General features: G+C 36.1%; 2 protein-coding genes and 1 pseudogene across 2 annotated transcripts; 2 read left to right on the top strand and 1 right to left on the bottom strand.

The window, feature by feature from the left end:
* Window positions 1-819: 819 nt before the first annotated feature.
* Window positions 820-4,444, top strand: LOC148959868 (uncharacterized; annotated as a pseudogene).
* Window positions 4,445-15,863: 11,419 nt separating this feature from the next.
* Window positions 15,864-18,472, top strand: LOC135694782 (G2/M phase-specific E3 ubiquitin-protein ligase-like). Its single transcript, XM_089109699.1, has 5 exons — window positions 15,864-16,779; window positions 16,896-17,128; window positions 17,308-17,435; window positions 17,737-18,008; window positions 18,222-18,472. The coding sequence occupies exons 1-5, from the start codon at window positions 15,864-15,866 to the stop codon at window positions 18,470-18,472; spliced, it is 1,800 nt and encodes a 599-aa protein (XP_088965825.1).
* A 1,574-nt stretch (window positions 18,473-20,046) lies between these two features.
* LOC135694581 (uncharacterized) lies at window positions 20,047-21,249 on the bottom strand. Its single transcript, XM_089109706.1, has one exon. The coding sequence runs from the start codon at window positions 21,247-21,249 to the stop codon at window positions 20,047-20,049; it is 1,203 nt and encodes a 400-aa protein (XP_088965832.1).
* Window positions 21,250-23,994: the final 2,745 nt, after the last annotated feature.

The following is a 23,994-nucleotide window of genomic DNA, read 5'->3' as shown; positions in this document are numbered from 1 at the left end:
CCTTATAATTGTGTTTAAAATGAATGACAAGCAAGTTAGGCAGCCGAGCGAATCTGAATTTTGACAAATTTCGGATTATCAAGATTTGAGTCTTCTATCCATAAAAAGCGCAAAAGATCTCTTTACTTTTGCATTCTTAATCATAGCAAAACATCGAAAATGAGTGAGATCAAGTTTGGTCCAGGATATGAGCATTTGTTTAAGCACGCTTCCCCTGCAGCTTTAGAGCTAGCATCATAAACTACACGCAATTTTGTAGTTTCTCTTTCCTGTTTAAAAACATCGGTATGCAGAATGTAATGTTTGGAACCTGGATTGGTGTCACTTTTTTCTTCAGCTATGCGCTCAATTTTGCCTGAATTCAATTGCTCTTTCAAAACAGCGCTATATTGAGCCAAAAGTTCAGGTTTGGATTTCAAACGATTGAGTTGCGAATTTGATCGAAATTTTGCAACATTAAAGTTGTCTTGAATTGCTGGATGTGACTTTTTAACTGGTAATGAAAGTTCATATCATTTACCATCAAATGTTTTTTTATCATTCAGAAGAGCCTCAGTTTGAAATAGAGGTTCATTTGATTTGACAGCTAAGTTTTGGCGATTCCCAAAATTCCTAATTAATTGCACATCTTACCGCTAATTGAACAGCATCGCATGTTTTTAGTGTGCCCTTGTTGTTACCAAATTCTTTGATTAATGTTTTGCTTGTTTTAACAGTGGAAGTTGAAGTGCCACATTTGATTAATCTGGAAGGAAGCCACATGAGGCATATGTTTTTTATATTTTTATGTTCTTTTTTGGTTCATTGCACTGGTTGGTAATGGCTGCCGTAAGTTCACAGAAGCCCAAGTGGTGTTGCTAGAGCAAGATTATAATGAAGGATTTAAGTCTGTTTAGAAGAAAAAGTTTGGGGATCAAATCCAACGCCTTGCAGAGAGATCGGGTTTGGAAGAAGCAGTCGTGAAGACTTGGATAAACAATAGAAAGAGAGGACCGCCTCCTACTTGTTTCCCCTCAGCTAGCCAAAATAATTGCAGAAGCGATGTAAAAAAGGTTTTGAGGGCACCACCCGTTTGCCGACATCCATTCGGCCTCAATCTTTTTGCTGGAGAATTGTTCTCTAAAGGTAAGTAGGTGTTGATCTAGTAGCAGTTGATTCTTTGTTGTTTTAGGCTCTTTGGGCTAGGCCTACATATAAAAATTTGCTTTGTCTTTTGTTCCGTCAAACTTTCGTTCAGCTGAAATTAGGACCCTTTCTGACAGAATCTGATTTAAAGCTTTTTAGCATATAAAGCCTGGTTTTGGCATAAACATCTGTTTGGGTTTGTAACCCCGGTTTGTCAAGCATTCCAGTAGTGGTCTTGTGCGATATTTGAACGTTTCATCTTCAGAGAAGATGCGTCACATGCCCTTACATCACCCACCACCCTTCACTACCCCACTTCCAACTTCCCATTTTTTCTCCACTGCGCAACATTCACACCATTCAACATCCACCAATCCAGCATTACTATCTCACATTTCAAATTCATTCACTCGTTTGTTTTATTTACTCTGATAAAGCTTTGTATGCCAGGGCCATAAATTTTTGTTCTGAATGATATATCCCTAAGATATGAAGAGTAGCTGATCTTACTTTTAGAGTTGAAAGGCATGTCAAATTCTGAAAAGAATGTTGATGGAAGCAAAAGGTGGAAGAACTGGGTGAAGCTGAGAAGATAGCATGGAAAGAAAAAGCAAAGCAACATGATAGGCCAGCATTAGAAGATTTGACTGCCAAAGATAGAAAACTAATTGATGCTACCCTCAACAGAATAGACCAGGAGGTACAGTTATTTAAAAATGTGTTGAGTAAGCAAAGTATATATAATGTAAACAAGTTGGTTGGAGAAGAGCATCTTTAGCACTTTATGACCGACTTGATCACCTTTTATTTTTGCAGATGCCAAACTTAAGCCAATATGGTGGCAAAGGTGTGGCCTTGCTGATGTTAACTCATGACAATAAGATGGTCATGTGATCAACAATTGGTGAAGAAGCATTTTTATTGAAAAAAAGAGGCATACTGAAAGAGTTTGCTTTGTTTTCAAGTCAGAGTTTGCTTTACAAATAAAAAAATTCATCAAATTAGGCCAGTGTAGGGAAAAATGCACGCTGTGATTTTTGGATAAAAAATGTGCACCTATTTCTACAGCACTTTGGAGGAGTAACCAACAGTTTGAGATATGGCATGATAAACCAAACCTTTGATGATAGTTTCAATGAGTACCAAATCACAAAATAGTGCACTTTTGTTTTTCATTTCATTTACCTCACAATTTCATAAGCGAAGGGAAAAAATGCGCACTGTAAAATTATGCTTTTCCTTAGAGAAGAGACTCTTATTATATGCCGCTTCTCTAAATAAATGGGACATGCAAGACTGATTTGGAAGATTTTGGATAAATTTCTATTCATAAAACACGGTTTTTTCATAACCGGACAAACTATTACTTTCTAAAAGACTCCAACTCATTAGAGCCACATTAGAACGATTTGCCTTTCTGAAAATTCCAATCAAAATACAGATCGAAAGACTTTCATGGAATATACTAACGAGTTAACTTAATCAATGATTCAATTTAATTTAGTTATGGCATTTGAACAGTAGGGGGAAAAGCAGAGAGAGTAGTTATCAGAAAAGAAGAAAACTAAGTTATCTCTGAGAGTTGCGAGGAAGATATTTCTGAGAGTTCAATAGACTCTAACAGCAATATAAAATAAATGAATACGTTATTTCCGAGAGTTCAATAGACTCTAACAGCAATATAAAATAAATGAATACGTGGAAAAAAGTTGAAGAAATTCAGGAAGGGCAAAAAAGCCAGAAGGCCAAGGACAAGAAAGATCTTTTCTATAGCATGTACTACGGGGGGCATTTACTTATTCATCTGCTGCGTCAGCAACCTACAGCAACTATAAACATTACTTATCTGTATTAATAAGACTTAATTGGGGTTGCTCCAAATGGAGCAATTACTTTCGTAAGTCAACGGTTTCCAGGTAGCACGAATGACAGGAACACTACTGATGAATCAGGAATAATATCACATTTAAAGGTTGGTATACCAGAAGAAATATAAGATATGAGCTTAACAACATCTTTATGCATAAAACTTCTTTTGTTTTTTGATTGGTGAAACGTTTTATTACTTAGTGTCTCTATATGTTTCCAAAGTTTTATAAATGTAATGTTTAAATGTGCTTGTGTTGTTAAAACAAAAGGATGATTTTTTGTTCAGTTTTTTGCATTATACAATCAGTTGGGTAGGTTGTTTTACGCCTTATTCTGCTATATAATTTTTTCAGGCAGAAGACTTTATACTTGCAGGCAAGTGATTTGTCATCCATGATTTGCTTCCAAAGAATGTTTTTTTAATCTACCTGCATTTTTGAGAAAAAAAACACAATTTACGGTCGAAGAAGCTGTATATTTAAGAAAAACTCCACGTAGAGAGGAGTTTTGAAAAATTGCAAAAGTACAAAATCGTTTGATATATGGGTGCCTATTTTTGTCCATTTTCAGACAAAAATGTGCAAGTCTGTGCAGCTTTGGTTGATTTGAAAACATCTATTATTGCTGGCATTTTGCAAGAATTTAATGAAAGAGCAAATGTCGAAGAAGGAGTTTCAATGCCATCACAATTTCCCATTTTATCAGGGAATTTTTTGTTCCTTGGTGATACCAATAGAGGCGCACTAACAACTTTATCTAATCTGCATTTTTGATAGGGCAATATTTGGACACCGGGTCAGAGGAAGAATAACATCTTGGTACCTCTGTTCAAAGATAGCAAACCAGGAAGATTTTGGCTGGCTGCTTTTATGAAAAGGAACAACCTTTCTCTGAAGAAGGCAGAGATGATCAGTATGGCTAGAAAATCAGCAACAGGAACCCTATTGTAATATATAACTTTTATGAAAAAAAATGATGAACTGGTCAAGAAAAAAGGATTTCAGCCTCGTGAGATATGGAATTGCGACGAATTTGGTCTTCAAATGACACCTAGCAATGCAGAGTGATTGGGAAAAAAGGCTAACGCATATTCAGACTTACATGTGGTCCTGGAAAGGAAAACACAAAAACACTTGCAGTTTGGAATGCTGCTGGCCATGCTCTCGACCCACTGGTGGTTTTTTCTGGAAAAATTCTACAGTAAACATGGCGAGGAGAACGAGCACTGAAGGACAAATGGTATGGAGTTCCAGAGAAAGGATGGATGGCAAGTGAGCTTTTTGCATCTTGGTTTGACTTGTTTGACAAAAATGTCACAGAGCGTCCACTGCTGCTTGTTTATGATGGCCATCTCACTCATGTGACTCTGCCAGTTGTAGAGAGGGAAAGATCCGAAGATATTACTATTGTCAAATTGCCTCCTCATATTGCCTCTGTTTCGGACCACTAAAAAGGCTATGGGGACAGAAGCTGAATGATTGTGTCAGCCAATGGGGTGCACGAGAACCAGTAAGAAAAGCCCAGTTTGCCAACCTATTATCGGAAATTTGACATCTTCTATTTATCCTCAAATTATCTTCTCGAAAAATCAAGGCTGGGTTTGAAGCCACTGGGATTTTTCCTGTCGATAGCTCCAAATATCCAATTTCACGGCTGGATGCCAACATGGTAAACCAGAAAATGCCTTTGAGGACCTGCTACACAAAGCAAGGACCTGTCCAAAAAAGCACCATCACCAAAGAAAATGTCAACACCAAAGAAGACATTTCCACAGAAATCAGCATCCTTTAAAGACCACGCTTCACCAGATTGCCCACCGGTAAGGAACTTGGTCCTGTGACAACAAATGCTACAGAAGGAAACCAATTGATTAGATCCTGGATTTTTGTCAATGACTCTTTGGTTGTTGCTACAGACTCTTCACTGTCAACTTCAGCAAGTTTCGAAGAACTTATTTTGTATAAGATTGAGGACTTGTCAAAAAAGGAAATCAAGAAGCGAAGGAAGATTGACCTGAAGACAAGAGTTTTGACTGATGACGATTTTTACCAAGCAATTAAGGAAAATGAAAGGGAATGAACCAAAGAAAGGAGGTATCAGAAAAAGAGGAAGACCAAGTAAGAACACTGTTCAAGGAGGCGCAGAATGCAACATCTCAGCTGGGAAGCTATCTCAGATGATTCAACAGATAGTAATGATTCCCAGAGTGACTCGAAAGCGACAAATGATGAAAAAGAAATCAGAGAAATACAAACAGAGCAAAAAGGCCAGGAAACTGAGGCAAAAAAAGGGAACACTGAAGAAAGTTTAGCTATGGAGATCAGCCTGATAATGGAACAAATGGACGATGACAAGAATAGGTCTTTTCTATTGCGTTTACTACGGGGACAAACTTTATTGGCGGAAAGTACAAAAAACGTTTGTACAGGATCCTGATGACAATGCTGAAACAGTAGAGATGAACTTCCTTTGTTATTAAGGTGATCGATTTGAGATTTTCCTAAACTGCAAGATGTTGAAATCATAAAAGTGAAGTACCTGTTTCTTGGCCCATGTCAGCCATCGCAAATCATCAGTGGAAATGAAACAAATTCAAAGAAGATTCAGCTGCACACTCACGGTGTTGAAACTATTCTTATTAGCTGCATTAATAGCTTATTGACATATCTTTTTTTCTATTCAGTTTAAATCCCAATTTATGAAATTGTTTATAGGAAATATCAACATTCTTTGGTAATTGAGAGGTGCGCAGTTTTTTGCCACATTTGCATATTTTTTCTCCTTTTTGTGGATAAAAAACGCGCAGCAGTTTTTCCATCTTAAAATAATCTCTTGAAGAATGGGTAGCAATTTTTTGTTGCTAAGGGAACTTATCAGGGCTACTTTGTAACTAAACATTATTTTTTCCCAAATTTGTTAACAATCTGGGGGAAACCAAAAATTTCTCAAAATGCGCATTTTTCCCCCACTGACCATATATAAAATTTACAGATAAAAGTTAAAAACTCAAAAAAACTCCTGGTTAAAAAATGACAGGGATAGCATTAAAAAGGGCAATACAACCTTGTTTACATAATGGTACCTCCAGAGGTGTTACCGAAAAGAAATGTGTTCATGAAAAATGAATTCTGTATCCAAAACTTGGAAAAAAGTTATTCTGGAAAATGTTAACTAGAACCTTTCCGTTGGCTGAATTTGGTTTTTCAATAAAATATATAGGGGCTATTCTCCTGACTTTGTAGATCATCAAAGAATTTGTCTTTGATCTTATGTTTGAAACTATTGACATTTTTTGCAGATTTTAGTTTTGAAGGTAGATTGTTCCAAATTTTGGACCAAGATATGAGAGGCAATTTTGTGCAGGGAATCAAGTGTTTATGATTCATGCTAAGCTTTAGGTCCAGGTATCGTGCACTAGTGTAAAAGTGGGGGGGGGGACTAAACAGGGCGTGACCAAATTTGTTAGACCATGTCCTCAAGAATGCCGAAAACCCCTCTTTTTAGAAAATACTCGCTTATTTCTATCAAATTAGCTGGAGATATTAAAGGGTTTCCAGTCAAGAAGAACTGCTACTACATGGGAGTAAACTAACCAAAGTTGCGTTAGAATAAACTTTCCAAAAAAATTTGGAACCTTCTTTTGCAGATAAGTAGGGGGCTATAGCTCCTTCTAGCCCAATGGCTACTCGGTGCTTAGCTCACACATATGTATCTTATTTTTTCAGCAGTTGCCTGTTTTGCGGTTTTCATAATAGGCAATCACAGAATGGGTTTTTCAAAAAGCGCAGTTATTATTTAAGTGCAGGCGGTTTTTTCTCTAAAACAATTTAAAATACAAAAGAACTTTAAGAAAACACTCATGCTCAAAACGAATATTTTTTTAATAATATCAAGGCTGGAAAAAATGTATAGCATTCTTATTAAAGGAAGAGTGTACAGCAGCAGTGTTTCTTAACAAAGAAGCTTTCTATAGTACTATGAGCATGTGTTTGTATAAGTAATATATATTGTTTTCTATAAGTCATTTAGGAACAATATTTTCACTCTCATTGATAGGACACAATCACACTTTAGCAGTGCACCAAAAAACTTGGCTGCCTCTGCATAGTATTCTTCCTACGGCTGCTGAAGTTCCCCAATTATAAGGTTGGTGAAAATACATAAAATAAGATAGATAATTAATTTTTTTCTATTCATGATAAACGGCATTTAGTAGAAATTTTCAAATTGTTGTGTATTCTCAGGCATAATGGGTGGCATATCATTCGCTCATTCCAACATTTGAACTGTGATTGATTATTCAAACCAAACACTGGAAAGGTCTAGAGTGCCTAATTTGAAGATAACTAGCTACTTGTCGAAGATTTTCCAAAATACCTTTTTAGACACAGTTCTAAAATACAAGGTGCTGTTAAGCGGTGCTCTGGTGACTAAAGTCGTAAGATTATGATATCAATATGACAGGAACTTCATATTTTTAGGTGGATTACATTCCAGATGGAAAGAAACCTGAAAGACAAATGCGACTTATGGCATCAAAGTTGAAAAGTGACCTTCAGGCTGGAAGAAAAATCAACTTCATTAAAGTGTATTTGATGCTGTTGCCTCTAGAAAACAGCCATTGTTTCCATACTCTTCGCTCTGAGGTGCGTCATCAAGTATTTTCTCTATGAATTAGGGATGTCGCAGGCGGGTGTACACCAGAGGTACCTGACGTCCAGTTTTGAACAAAATATATCTTTTTGAAGAAGTGAACTTTGAGGACATTGGAAAGTGGCACTTCTTTAGAAACAGTTTGCCCTTTCTTTCTACGCCCCTGAAACGCTGAAAATGTTTGCTAACCTTTAACTTTGAAATTGTTGACAGTTTGCTTATAGACTCTTAAATATGACTCTGTTAAATTGAAAAAATTTAACAATATATATAAAAAATGTGGTGTTTTGCTTACATAATTGAGCATCCATTGTCATCATTACTACATTTAGGGGGCCAACATCAGAGAGACGATTGACCTCCAAGTCGTGGATAAAATTAAGGAGCTGCACAAAATTAGTGTAAAGCCAGTTTATAGATACAGTTTACCGCTGTTCTTCGTTTGCGTCATATCCAATGTTGGATATGGGCAATTCCAGAATTATGTCGACCAAAATTTTTAAAGTTCTTGATTTAAGGGAAAAAATAAAAATAACAAAGAGCTAAGGTATTAAATAATTCAAACAGGTAAATTCAATATTCTGTTAGCTTGTTTTTTTCATTTATTTTTCCATGTTTTTTGAAACTATTTTTGCGTGCAGCCTCAACAGGAATAAATATCAGAAAGACAATTAAAATTTTTGAAGCATTGTTTGTTTGACAAGAAATATTATGTTGCTCTGGTAATATAAATTGAACAGATAAACAAACTAATAATAAATTGAAAAAATATTTTCATTTGTATTTTTATATTTGAAACATAAAGATGGCCTAAAAACTGTTGTACGTCTGTAACAAAATTGTCATTTTTTCAAAAATATTTCTTTACCTAATTGCTGGATGTTGTTGATTGTTTCTAAACTTCTGGATTTTATTTCAGTTAACAATGAAACAATACAATACAACAATACAATATAAAGTTTTGAAGAAAACATTTTTACTTTACTTTTAAATGCTGTAACAGACGTACAATTTTTTTGTGCGTCTGTAACATTTATAAAGCTGTAACTAGAAGTATTCATCACAGAAAGGCCTTGGCACTAATTAGTTAGTTGTTTTGTTGTCATGGCAATTAGCAAGGTTTTGGCCTAAATTTTTGGAGAATGTTATTCAGAAGGCCTAACCAATTTAAAAAAAGAACAAGATAGCTGAGACAGTTAAAATCAAGAAACATAGAGAAGTTATGGCAAAAACGGCAGTTGAAAGAGTAAGAGAACACAGAAAACGATTAAAAGAACTTAATGTAGATAAATGGAAACAAGAAAAAGAAAAGGATAGGAAAAGAAAGGCCAACAAATGAGTAGCGTTGAAGGCAAATATTCCTGAAAGGTATCAAGAGCTGAAAAATCAAGAATAAAAAAGAATAAGAAAATATCAAGCAAAGCTAAAAATGCTTGCAACAGCACACGTTGCAGAAGAACAACCAGCTCTTTTTGCGAACCATCAGTCTTTTAAAGCAGTAAAAAAGGTGAAAAGCAAATTGCCAGAGTACCAAGAAAACGAAAAGCTGTGTTTGCAAAACTTGCTGAAGATGCTGGCATTTCTTTCACAGAAAGCCCTCCAACCAAAGCCAAAAAACCAGGGCCAAAAGAAAACAAAGAGATTGATGCTGCTGCAATTGCTTTTTACAGCAATGATGACATCAGTTGGCAAGCCCCTGGAAGAAAGAACAGAGTTATATACAGATCCAGAGATGCAAATGGAAAAAAACACAAGGAATATGTGCAATGCAGATACATGCTAATGAGTCTTGGTGAGGCACATCAATTGGCTGTTACCACTGGGCTGATGATAAGCAGATCAAAGTTTTGCTTCCTCAGGCCCAAGCACATTAAACTAATGAAAGACAGACCTCACAATGTATGCGTTTGTGTTACACATGAAAACATGAGTATTACTTTGTAGGCGTTGAAGCCCCATATCAATGTTCCAAGCTGCCAAACAAAGTTTACAATGGAGCTTGTTTGTGAGCCAACTTCAAAGATCTGTATGAGTCTAAAATGTGATGATTGCAGCAAAAACATTGAATCGTTCAAGCCAAATGGAGAATCTGCTGATCTACTAGTCAAATATTCACAGTGGCAAGGAGCCTCAAGCGAGTTAAGTAAGATTTCTGTTTCAGAGACAGTTGAGTCGGCATTCAGCAAGCTTAAAAGGCAACTTCCAGCATACTTGATACATGTTTATATCAAGCGACAGCAGAAAACGTTTTTCGAAAAAAAAGAAAAGTAATGTTGATGGAAAATCGTGTGTCTTGCATGTTGACTTTTTGGAGGATCAAGTTTGGACATTCATCACCACATGGTTGGAGGATTTTACTGGAAGGCACCTGGATATTGAAACCATAGATATTTTTTCAGATTGCACAAGTACACAGTTTAAGCAAAAATATCTTTTCTCCAATCTTTCCAAATGGGAGTCTACATTTGAAATAAAAGTCAACTGGCATTTTTTTGCAACCCGGCATGGCAAGGGCGTGATTGATGGCATTGGCAGAACGGTAAAGCATTCAGTTTCGCGTGCTGTTTGCAGTGGTAATGTTAGAGCATCTAAACCATATGACTTTTACCAGCTTGCTGTAGAAAGAAACCCTAATGTGAAGTTTCACTTTGTCTCAGCGGAGACAGTCCAATTGAGAGCAAAGGAAATTCAGCCATATTAGGATCAAGTTTTAAGGATCATTAGAAGACGATCTGTTCACACAGTATCTTGCAGAGGTGATTCAACTGTATTGGTTGCTGAAGTTTCTACTGCAAAAAGAGTTTCAAGCCCATGTATTCCTGGATGTTTGAGACTCAGAAAGTTCTGATTATGGTTCAGTTGATGATTTTGCAGATTCCTCATCAGAATGTAAAGATGAAGAACAATCCCAGCCTGGTGAAAATTGCTCTATTACTACTGGTGATTTGATTGTCGTGCAATATGAATCCAAACGAAATTCAAGAAAAAACTACATCCCCCAGGTAATAGTAATAGAAAGCTGATCTCCATGAAGTAATAAATATGCGACAATGTGGAGAATCCAAAAAGATTGTGTTTATTCCAAAAGACAAGTGCTGGGTTGAAAGAATCAGATTAAAGATAAACTTGAAAAACCAAACTTTGATCAAAGGCAACAGTATACTTTTGAAAAAATTCCAGACACTTTCTAATGTTTTTTGACTTGATAGTTTTTTGAGTTCCATCAACCGTATTGTCCAGTTTACAAGTCAACCTGGTGTATAAGTTGAGGTACCAATTTTAAGGATTAAGGATGATGAAAATTGTACAATATAAATTTATTTAAAAGATACCCGTTGTAGAAGTCTACTTGCTATTCTTCACCCAAAATTTTGGACCTGAAAGCTAGACTTATTCACCAGAAAATACGGTAAATTTGTTACAGACCTACAATATCACCAGTTTAAATTCTGAAATAAATTAATTGCTTTTATAGAAAACATAAATTTTTCAAGAGTAGGAAATTACAAATAAACTGATGTGATATGGCACATAAAGTTTTTTCTAAATTGTTAACAATATTTCTGGAAAATGTGTGACAGATGTACATTCATGCATAAAATTCACAGTGTTCATCTGTAACATACGTCTGTAACAGGAGTTAACTGTTAACTGTTAATGTTTACTAATTTATTGCTCTATTGTAGTTTTTGTCATGTTACATGGTAATTTTCTTATTTATATATGTTTATATTGTTTCAGCAAAAAAAATATTATTATGGTTCTTTTTAGTTTCAGAAAATTTTGTTGTTAAAAATCCTGTTTCATTTGTTGACTAATTTCTGTGTATGCCTGTAACAGGTACATTTTGATAAATACAAAGAAAATCAAAATGTTTAAAATAATTTTCTTCACAAAATAGATATAATCTTATTATTAGGCATTGGCTGAGACCAAAACATAAAAATAAAATAAATAGAAAATCAAAAATAAAATCAAAATTTCATTCTGAATTGTGCGTCTGTAACTATGGAATTGCCCATATGTTGTAGTTGCAACTTTTATCACTGGAAATGAAGACATGGATTCAATATTAGAAGATATATTAGTTTTGTACACAACTGATTAGTAACAAAACAAAGTTTTCACAATATCAATGTTCTCTTCACTTGAAATCCAAGAATGTTCAGTATTGAACTTGGATTAGGAATTAGCTTATAAAACCATACAAAATAATTGACTTTGACCAATGCACACAGGCTCTTTATAAAAAACTGATATTACCAAAAATGAAGAAACTCAAGTACTGAATAATTGTCATATTTGTGATTCACAAATGTTCCTTTGAGTGAGACCATCAAAATATGTGCCGACGCTTTGTACCGAAGCGAGCTTAATAGCCCACCATTCCCAGAGGAAGTATTCATTGAACTGATGGAAACTGCAACACGTTCAGTTGAATTCAGTTTTAACAATGAAATGTACCAACAAAAGGATGGTGTCGCTATGGGTAGCCCTCTGGGACCTGCCTTGGCCAATATCTTTGTTGGCTTTCATGAAGAGCGTTTGTTCGACTACGACCAAAAGCCAGGTGTCTATTTTCGGTATGTGGATGACACATATACCATTTTCAAAACAGAGGCTGAGTGTGATATTTTTCTAAAACACCTAAATAGCCTACACCCAGCCCTCCAGTTTACGTTTGAAAAGGAAGAAAATGATTCCTTACCATTTTTAGGTGTTTTGGTCGAAAAGTCTAACACTGGATTTCTTACCAGTGTATATCGCAAGCCTACTTTTACCGGTCAGTACATACGCTGGAATTCATTTTGCCCAAAACAACGCAAAGTCAACCTTGTCAAAACATTAGTACATAGGGCACTTATGATCTGCTCGAAATCTAAACTGCACGCTGAACTGGAAAAACTCAAAACGATCTTCTTGGACAACGGCTATCCTGAAGACGTCATTTTATCTTATACTAAGGAGAAGATTGCAAGTTTTTCGGCTGTTCAAAAGTTTGGTCCGCAAAAGTGCCCAGTTTATTTAAACTACCATGGATTGGTAACACTTCCTTGCGATTCGAGAGTCAGATTAGGCAAGCCATAACCAATTGTTTCTTTGCTGTCAATCCTCGGATTGTTTACAGCACTAGGAGAGCCCTTCCATCCATTCAAAAGGATTGCGTCCCTACCAAACAAAAAAGTTCCGTCATTTATGAATTTACGTGCCAGTGTGATTCTGGCTACGTAGGGCGCACAACCCAAAGATTGGGGGATAGGATAAAACAGCATGTTCCTTCCAACATACGAAACAAAACTGCCCCTCAAAGAGAACAGCCTCCTCGATCTTGTAGGTCTAGAAACACTGTTAAAACAAGTGATTCTGCCATTGGTCAACATCTTTTAGACAACCCAGATTGTGCAAAACTCTATAATGACGACATGTTTCGGATAATTGGCAGAGCCCGGTCGTCCTTCCATCTAGCAGTTTTGGAGTCAATCTACATAAAAACGAAAAAGCCGCCATTGTGTAGACAAAAGGAGTTCGTTTTCTCTCTTGGACTCCATTGGTAATTTTTCTTCAGGCTCGCGGCACTGATTGGTCAACTATACCGGTCTTGTGCTTGCGTTTTTCTGATTGGCCTATTTCGATCCACAACTGGGTATATATTTTTCAAACGTGTTTTTTCGGAACCTTATTCTGACGTTTTATGCTCTGAGGAGTGTCAGACGAAAAAGCTTTAAGTATGTTGTAAAATGTTTGCTTTTTTCAAAGCCATTGTCATATTTGTTAGAGTCTGGTGCAAAAACAGCTGGTTTCCTGTACATTATTTGATTTTTCAACAGAAGGGTGCTTTTGAAAATTAGGCAGAAAATTGTCTCTCACAAAAAGTAGCTAAAATGTACTGGGCCAGGAATTTTGATTTGTACCTTATTTTCAAAAAATGTTTGAAATAAATTCCAAAAGTTTCTTAAACGTTTGGGTTTCCATTACAAGGTTTCTTATAAATTGCTTTCTTTTAAAAACCTGTACATGCATACAAAAAACTTGTCTGGCATTTATAACCTACATAAAAAGTTACACAAGAGGTAAAATATAACTACTGACTCCAAAGCCATAAGAAATAGTTTGAAAACAGATTGGCTAATTTTCAAAACTTGAACCAAACTCTGCTTGAAAAAGTAATTGTTGAATTTGGCATTTTACATATGCCTTTGTCTTTGAATGTAGTCTTTTAAGTTGTGGTATTAAACTTCTCGTGTAAAGGCTGTCTTCATCATCATCCTTTTCTTTATTTAGCTCTGCTAAAATTGCCTTATCTACATCATTAGCTGCATCCCTTTTCCTTCTTTTGCCAGAAATATTTGGTGCTGCAGGGCTATTAACATGATCCACTGAGCTTCTTGTTGACATAGAGCAAGCAGGGCTTTCTGTCAGTGAATCTCCATTAAATTTTTCAGAATTCTCATTGTCAGCCATGTTTGACATAAAGCCTAAGCTTAGTAGTTGGCTTCATTTTTCTTCATCTATTGTGGAAAAATTGGAGGTCGTTGGTGTTTCCACAATGCTAAATTTCTTTAAAAAGCTAATCTGGCTTATCAATTGCCAACTATTTTTCTTGGATCTCCAGATTTTGGAGCCAACAGCTTGAACTTCTTCTTATGCATGTCTTTTAAATCCCGCCATTTTGCTTTTGCAAACGATGCTTTGCATTTGCTATCTGAATCCATGCAGATTCTTATTCTTGTGGTTTCCTTGATAGTATTTTAGTGTCACAAAAGATGCATTAAACAGCTCTTTTGAAGGAATCAATCTTGAGATGACAGACAGACCCTCTTGCATTTAGCTGCATGTGTAGGGACCAATGAATGGAATCATATTTGTTAAAGATGATGGTACATCACAAGGAAGAGATTGTCGAGGATCTGCCTGACATAAAACTGAGCTGGTCAGTCTCCAGGTTGAGGACATATAAAGTAATCTAGATATTCCAAAGCGTTGGTGAGTAGCATGTTTGAGGGCTTGCAAAAAAATTTCAAAATTCTTCAATGGCAGTTCATCTAACAGTTTGCTTTGCTGCATTATTCTGATGTCTCTTCCTTGCTGCATAGCTTGATAGTCGTGGATCCAAAGTCTCTTTCTCTCTTTCTCAAGGTCAAAAAATTCTGCTCTTATCCAAAAGGGCATGGTAGAGGCAAAGGTAGAAGATACTTTGTACATATTTTCACAGGCGAATTTAGAAAGTAGGTTGCTGCTGATACCATCTGGATATGTGTGATTTCCATTGGATGAGACTGCATGTATTCCTGGAAAATTTTTTAACAAAATTGTAGCCATACTTCTGGCATCAGAGATTTTCAAATCTTTCGGACGCCTTTTGGTATGAGTATTTGTGTAGTCATCTTTAAGTAGAATTAGAAGTTCCCCATTTGTGACAGTCTCATTTATGTATTCAGAAACAGCATTGTTTGGTTTCTCCATATTTCTCCATGTTGTCTTTGTGATTTCTTAAAGACTGCAACCCCACTTTGATTGTGGATTGAAAGACCTGTTTCACCGATCCCTTTGTTAACAACCTGTGTAAAAAGAATCCTTTGAAACCAGTTTGTCTTTTGTCACCGGCCAAACATTATCTGCTTGGCCCACACAAGACTACGGTGGCCCATAAAGGCAATACAAAAGTTTGCAAACAACTACGAATGTTTTGAAACGAATACAAAAATATATAATTTTGTCAGGGAATATGTTTCCCACAACAATAAAATTAAATTTCACTACATTAAAGTAAATTCCACTACCAAAAAGTAAATTTCACTACAAAAAAGTAAATTCCACTACAAAAAAAGTAAATTCCACTACAAAAGTAAATTCAGCCTCGTTTTGAGAACTTGAGGCTGGCCTAGGCATTCCAGTCCACTTATTCCGGTCTAATATCGTGGATGAAAATCATGTCGACGAGGGTACAATTCTGTCACAACTGTACGTTTAAGATATCTGATGAGTTCAAAATCTGCCCCAGATGTGGGTCGAAGCTGTAACGAACTTTCAAGAACGAGCCCTCTTTGCTTTCTGCCAAAGAGCAAAGCGGCAAAGATGACAGCTGTCGAATCTCTTTGCCAGGATTCGCAGTATTCAAAAGAAAAAAACAGGAAAAGCGAAGCTCCTTTTCAGTGAGAGGACTTGGCAAAAGGAAAAAGGTGGAGGAGAAGCCCGTTGTGATAAACGTTGGGGTCATGAAGAGTAAACATGGAGAGATTAAGCGTGGTGAAAATTTACCTGTGAAGCTGTTACCTTCCGCGCAAGTAGAAGAGATACTCAGAGTAGCAAGGCAGAAACATTGTGCCTTTAATAAGCGATTCAACGACAGAGGAACATACAAACTTGCGTATAAAGATGGTTCTGAAGTAGTAAATGTCCCTGGAACTGAAGAACCATTTTCACTCAAGTGGTTTGAAGAAGAATCTGGCTTCAATTATGCAAGGATTGCACTTTACTTGCAACCAACAAGGCTCACTTTCAGCGAAGTTCTTGGTGAACTTGCACATGATAATGAAAGTGAGAGTGAGGAAGATAACTTGCTATTGGCACCAATAGATCCTCTCTCTCCATTAAGCCATAAAGAAGACTTCACAGTTGAAATTAGCCAGAACCCTTCTGCAGAAATTGTGGCCCTTGCCCCAGGCATTGAAAGTTCTAAAATAGTTCAACACGAGGAGGAAGCTGTAAATGAGCAGATGTCGCCCATACCTGGAACTAGTTATTCTAATCTCTCACCAGATGATGGACAGGTTGAGTGCCCAACATGCTTTGTGAAGTTTCCTGTTGCCGAAGTAAGCCAACATGCTGATGAATGTGCTGATGAGTACTGGTCAAGATCAGACTCTGACATCATTGGCCACATCCCCAAAAAGGTATGTGGTGATGAACAAGCAGAAGCTGACATACCATCACTGAGAACTGAGATCAAAAATATAAAAGAAAGTAATCTTGACAAAACCAAAATGCTTGTGACCGTCAGACGAAGCAGCATTTGGAATGATTTTAAGCGTGCCAGAGAAAGATACTACAGATCTGATTCTGCTTTCAAAGTGACTTTTTCTGGAGAACCAGCTATTGATACTGGTGGGCCAAAAAGAGGGTTTTTTGCTGGTGAGCCTTTTTGTTTACCTGATTCTTGAGAAGTGTTACTAACTAGAGATGACACAGAATTCAAATTAATATCAAAGTATTTCCATATCACTTCTATTTACTTTTTGCCTTCACAGAGATGTTAGAGTATGTAAAGACAAGGCTATTCGAGAATGGCTTGCCATCAACATCCACTATGAGTCTGATTAAGGAAGATTTTAATCTCGCAGCAGAAATAATGGCAACGTCTATACTGCAAGATGGACAGGCACCAAACTTCCTTTCCCCAACTACATACAAATATCTAACTGGTGATCTACTAAACATAACTCATATTAAATCATCAAAACATCGGGCACTTTGTGAAAATGTAAGTTTGTCTAAAGCTTTTTCTGGTTTTAACTGTAGCACAGTTAAGTTTGTTCATCTTGACAGCACTTGAGCTGTTTGACCTTTGGTAGAATCTCCACTTGCACATTTGTAAAGAATTGAAATTGATGTTAACACATTGTGGAATCCTCGTCTTAATCTAGCATTTTTTTATGTAAGCTGATGGCAGGTGATAAAGACCTTAGCAAAGTCCTGGAGGATGATGATGCAAATGAAGTCCTTGAAGAGATTGGATACGTAGTTGTAGCATCAAGAGAAAATGTAGTATCAGTTCAGAAAATTATAAGGTTTGAATCTACTCCACGACATATCATGTTAGTTGTCTGGCATTAATTTATCTCCTCCTTGTATTAATATTATTTTTTTTTGATAGGTCCATATTTCATCTAGCTATAAATCTTTGTTTGTTATTGTGGCATTTTAATCGGGACAAAAATCCACCATGTGATGATAGACATTTAACTTACCTAATGATACATAAGTAAATTTTTATTGATAAGTGTAAGAAATTGGATGGAGCTTTATAATGGTGTAAGAAATTAGATAGAGCTTTATAATGTTGCTTGACTAATTACTTTATTATGGCAGGTCAATTTGTGTCCAGCAGCAGGTTGGTGGTATCCTGCCACAACTAGTGCAATTAAAGGAAGGTTTGTCAACCTGTAAACTCATTGACCACATCAAACTTCATCCAAAATTGTGGGAATCAGTATTTTTGCATGGCATCAAGAGTGATGTTTCTGCAAGCATGCTTTTGGAACAGTTGGAGCCAAATTATAATGAAAGGCAATTGAAAAGGAACATTGAGACTGATGTTTTCTTTCATTTCTGTGAATTTGTCCATTCTCTCCAATGTGGTGGTAAGCTCGAGTCTGTATGTTTTGATAATAGCTTTAAGTAGAGTGGATTCAATATTGCTAAAACTACTTTGATTCATTTGCACTAGGCCAGTGAGCAAGTAAAGCTGACAAAAGTACTGCAGTGCATACCAGTGTTAAATTTCAAACATAGGATGACTCACATGAAGAGTACCATCTTATTCACATGAATAGTACCATGTTATTCCTTTACAGCTTTTGCAGACTTAAGTGTAGCTAAATTGTTACAGTGGATTACTGGTTCATCTTCAATTCCCCCACTTGGATTTCCAAAAAAGATCAGATGTGGCTTTCTACATGGATGTTTTCCAGAATGTGCCTGTCGACCTATAACATCAACCTGTGATTTGATAATAACATTGCCTGTTCATGCAAAAAATGAAGAGAAAATGAACATGGCAATGTTCTCTGCCCTTACAGAAAGCAAAGGATTTGATCGTATTTAAATCCTTAAGATGTTTGGTATGGACAGTTAGTGACTGAACAGTATAAAAACTTTCACATTTTCATGTAATTTTTGTTAATTATGGCACATAAAGCATCACCATTCATGTCCATGTTTTCACCTCAATTTTTGCTACTATAAATAATACTTGTGCAAATTCAATAAAAATTGATATTTAAAGATTTTACATGCTACAAACACTCTGCTACAAGCAGTTTTGCATTTAACAGTATGGCTGTGTTTTTTCAAAACAAGTTAATGCATTTTAGATAATACTGTGGAAATACTATCCACAAATGAGTAAATAAGGATTTATCTAAAGACGTTTTTTAAATTACAGATTACTTGATTCATAAAACAATTCTATAGTTAGGGATGGGGAGGGGTGTTTATGGTTTTGGTGATGGAGGGTTTATGGTTTTCATGGAGGGTGACACTATGAAAAGGGAAGGGTGGTTTCTAGCTTTGGTGATGTAACTATGATAAAAGAGACCTACTGCAGACCTTTCTTAGATCTTTATTTACAAAAGCTGAAACTTATGATGTTAATTACTAAATGGAATGTTTGATACATAGTAGCAGGCTCATCTCTGGCAGAATATGAAGGATCAGGAAAAACTTTCTTTGAAATCTCCATCAAAACTGCTTTTTGGACACTTCGAGACAGCTACTGTCAAGATTCTATCATAATTTTTGTTGTTCATACCTACTTTGCTTTTGTGCTAAAACTGTTACAGTAACAAAATTGTAAACAATCTAAGACTTTTTAAAAGACACATGATATTACCCACAAGTTGCAAATCAAAATTGTCATAGTAAATAAAGTCAGAAAGACCAATGGAAAACAATGAGCTAAGTCATAATGCATATTTTTTTTTGAATTTTTACAGTCAGGAGTTAAAATTTGCTGATTTATTATCATGTTGAGTGAGTATTTCTAAGGCTGGGTGAAAAAGTTTTCATGAGAGCCAATAGAAGAAGTTTAAATTCCTGGCATTATTGGGCATTTAGGCCTGATGTATGTTCAGAGGCTTGTATGTTGGCCATCTTTCTGTATCAGTTATTCTTCACGTACAGCTACTTTTTTACATCAGGCAGTTAGTGGTAATGTTTTCCAACCTTCAAGGAATACATTTTTGTATGGGCTCGGGTCGACTAGATATCTTGGTGTTAAACTCTGGAATGATATTCCAACATACATTAAAATTTCAGCATCCTTAAATATTTTCAAATCAAAACTGAAAGAATTTCTCATAAATGGTTATATTCTACATCAATATTGAGGTAATCCCTAAGGATCTGCTCAGTCTCTAAGTCCTTGTTTATTCCAATGTTTTGGGGAGGCTTTCTGGTTTCTCTTTTGATTTAAAGAAAAATTTCACTTTTTTAGTTTTAGATGGGGGGCTCTCTCTCGAATAGAGCTCCTCCTTAGACAAATATATTTAAATACATAATGTCTTGTAATGTTCTATATTTAATTTCTATGTTGTAATGTTATGTCAATAAATTTTATTCTGTATTGTAATGTATTTAGGTATATTTGTCAATGAAATTGAATTGAATTTTTACAACCAGTTATGATGATCCTATAACTACCAACTCTTTAAATAATTCTTCTGCTTCTCTCCAGTTGTTTGGCATTTGAAATGAGCTGTTTTCGATAATGTATTCAAAATAAACTTGGTAGTCATTTTCTTCTTCATTATATTGTAACAAATTGTCTGCTACTAATTTGATTTCATCATTTGAAATCGTTTTTAATAATCCATCTTCTCCACCATTGTTTTCAGGTAAGTAACATAATTCATCTGGTATCCCAGGAACTGTGCTATGACCTGAATTACGGATCCTATGGCTGTTCCAGTGATCTTTAACATGATCTAGATCAACTTGAATCAAAGCTGAGAAGCAAAACCATAAAGCTTCCTCTTCCAAAGTATTCCCTGGATGAAAAATTTCCTGCTCAATTAGATCTTTAAAATAATTGATCCACCATGTGGATCTACTCCTGCGATAATAAGACCACCACCCCTCAATTCTCTGATTGGCTGGTGACTTCCCATAGATATGAGCATCTGCACTTCCATGAAAATGACATTGCATGGCACAAATTATGCCATTTTCAGTTCCACAGTCACTTCTTACCCTTACTGGACAGCCACCATACTTTTGCACACAGTCAAGGAAAAATCCTCCGGGAATTTCTGGTTTATTGTTGGAACGATCAACTTTCAACCACATTATCTTTCGAATCCAACCATCAATGCAGCCATGAATTGGAAATCCAAATGGCTTAATTTTGTCATATCCGTCCAGGTGCCAAACATAGTTCGGTCCTGGGGTTCTGTATTTCCTTCTCCGTAAGCGTTTTCTTTGACGTAAGTCAGAACCTTCTGGATCTAGTTCCTTGACGACATCTTGAACAATCTGACATGGAACTTGCATATCTTCCATTCTCAGTGTGTGCCAAGTCGAGCGATAACCCCCTATGCATCCTGGGCCATCTAGTTCCTGTGCTATGCGGTTGCGGATATCATTTGAATCATATTCTGCAAGACACAGGGAGAGTCCAAAAGCAGATAAACGATACCTTACTGTTCTCTCGCACATCTTTATTCCGTGCCTCTTGTCAAGCATACGGATAATGCTATTGTACTGAAACCCTTTAAAAAAATAGTGATTAATGATTGACTCTTCATAAGAAGCCAATAATGTACCACAACTATGAATCAGATGCTTCTTCAATCGAACAAACATGGCAAAACTTCGCAGGATCATCAATTTTGAGCTATCGTCTGTCAAAACAGGGGCTGGCTTCTCAAAACGAGGCTGAATTTACTTTTGTAGTGGAATTTACTTTTTTGCAGTGGAACTTTCTTTTTTGTAGTGGAATTTATTTTTCGTAGTGGAATTTACTTTTTGGTAGTGGAGTTTAATTTTTCGTTTTGGGATACATATTCTCTGATAATATAATGTATTTTTGTATTCGTTTCAAAACATCCGTAGTTGTTTGCAAACTTTTGTATTGCCTTTATGGGCCACCGTACAAGACACTGCATTCAAAATGGCATCAAAGATTTTTTTTGCTCCTGCCTGATTGCAAAGTTCCTTCTTTTTTAATGGATTGAAAGATGGTTGCTGATCATCACTGCTGTACAAGGGCCAAAAATGTTCTCTGCAAAGCCTTACTTCTTTCTTGCAAATCTATTCTACTTGTAACAGTTTCTCGAAATTTATCAACAATTGACATGTCTATGTACATCAGCCTGTTTGCTACCTCTAACTTTTCATTTTTCTATTTGCCTGATTTTTTTAAATTTTTTTAGGATATGACCTGTGAACATTTCGGAAAATTGGCACATTTGAGCTGGAATGACCCTTCTTCGTCTTGGAAATGCCACAAATAATCTGCACCAATTAATACTGAGATCTCTAAGCAACAATTCTTTGGCCCCACATCTGAGAAGCATGAATCTTGCAAATGATTGTACACCTTCTTGACCAGCTCTAGTTGCTAAATCGTTGCCTCTGAAATTAAACTCACAACAAATTGACACAATCTGTCCACCATTCAATGAACTCAAATCTTACTTAACATATCATTAGAAGTAACAGTTACAACCTTATCACCAAATCTTGTAATATATATCAATTCCTTGCTTGAAGGAATAATACCTGCCTTAGAAACAGCATCGGAGGTGACCAATTATTTATGATTCCCCCTGTAAAACATAACATAGAACAGTCTGAAGTGCAATGTTCCCTCCACATTCTACACTCTCTACATAAGCTGTCATTGTAAACTTAGGCAGCACAGATTGGAAACTATTGCTAGGCAAAAATTCCTTAACTACTGGAGAAGGAAAACTAGGTGAAACCAACTTAGGCCTATCGTAAAGAGATCAATGGGGCCTACCCTTGCAATATAACCATAAATTTTTAATCCTACACAGATAAACACGCTTTCTTTTATCTAAACATAGGAAACATCTTCCAAATCGGTTTACAATGTTGTTTCGTTTATTGATATTTGTTATGATATTACAAATGTTTCCTCTTGTTCTTTCAAACAGAATGAACGGTGTTTACTTCTTACACTCATCTGCAAAGAACTGACAAACTTCTGCTGTTTCAACATTGGCAGTATGTCCCTCTTTCAAGTCCAAGCTCCACTGTTGTCACTGTTCGGCTTCCCTACCAGCGATGCATATGATTGGCTGATATCTAGCCCTTTCCGCAATGCACAAAGAAAATATTTCAATATTTCGTCAATATTCAATATATAGTCAATATTCCGGGCAGTAAGCTGCTATCACCAGACTTGTTCTATTACTTTCTGGCAATTTCACCAACAAGGATGGCACAACAAGGCATGAATAGCTCCCATCATCTACCCCTATTGCTTGAAGCCCACTTTGTTTTCCTGCGACCCCTATTGCTCGAAGCCCACTAGTGGGCATTTTATTTTTTGGCAAAGTTGCTGTCAAGTTTACACTTACCTGTTATCCAATGTTCTCATGGACGTTCTGTCCCTGCCAAATCTAGCAAAATATTTACTATTTGCACCAGGGCTCTTTGAATTTACTGCTTAAAATCTTCCGAATCAGAAACTTTTTTTCTACAATCTCCATCCTCTTCATCACAAGCAAGGCCCAAGAATTCCTCATCAAATCTATCAACCCTCTTCTGTTTGTCTCTCAGCTGATACTGCAAAAGTTTCAAATTGGACTTATCTTGCAACGTGTCGACTTGATTAACAAGTGTTAAAGCATACTCACAATGAGCTTCTCGAACAGTTTGTTTCTTTCTTATGTTTTCCTCCATTCCCTATCTCCTTGGCTGTACCTTTCATAATTTATCTTGCTTGGTGGACCGCCAAGTACAATATAAATTCTGGTTCCATGGTACAGATTCCAACTTTAAAGGAGATGACTTCCTTCCAAGTATTGAAACATTTCATCAATCAAAACAGTTAACGTATCTATGGTTATTGATTCATTCTGGGTAAATTGAAGTTCATTAAATATTATATAATCACACATTCGGCATAAACTTAAGCCAAAAACTGTCACTCCCAGAACCAATCTCTCCTGAGTTGTGTTTTGCAATCGACTTGCAAGAGACAACCATATCTATAGCATAGCAGAATTGGTTAGGCTTTGACACAGGACAAGGCAGAGCAAATGCAATTAAGGAAACTATCAAAAGAAGCTATGGGTAAAAATGCCAGTCATAAGCAGCATTTGGACTCTTGTTGTTAATATGTAAAAGAACATTCTTCCCAATACTGTTATTGTTGATACTAAAATTTAACAGAGACGTCCCACATTGTGAAATTTTGGGTAACTTTTCAACCTCCTATTTAAATTCAAACCCCCAAATTTATTAGTAAGACATTGGAGAGAGTCAATGTTTCACACGAGTTACAAGCTTCCAAACTATACAATAATGTAACCATTTTTTTCTAATGCACCTTGAAAGTAAAGTAGTAAATTGATAAAAATAGAAGTAACATAGTGTGAG

The sequence above is a fragment of the Rhopilema esculentum genome, chromosome 8 (assembly GCF_057945365.1).
Source record: "Rhopilema esculentum isolate cy_ngs chromosome 8, ASM5794536v1, whole genome shotgun sequence".
NCBI lineage: Eukaryota > Metazoa > Cnidaria > Scyphozoa > Rhizostomeae > Rhizostomatidae > Rhopilema > Rhopilema esculentum.
Note: the sequence above shows the minus strand (reverse complement) of the source record. Positions and strands in the feature narration are given on the sequence as shown.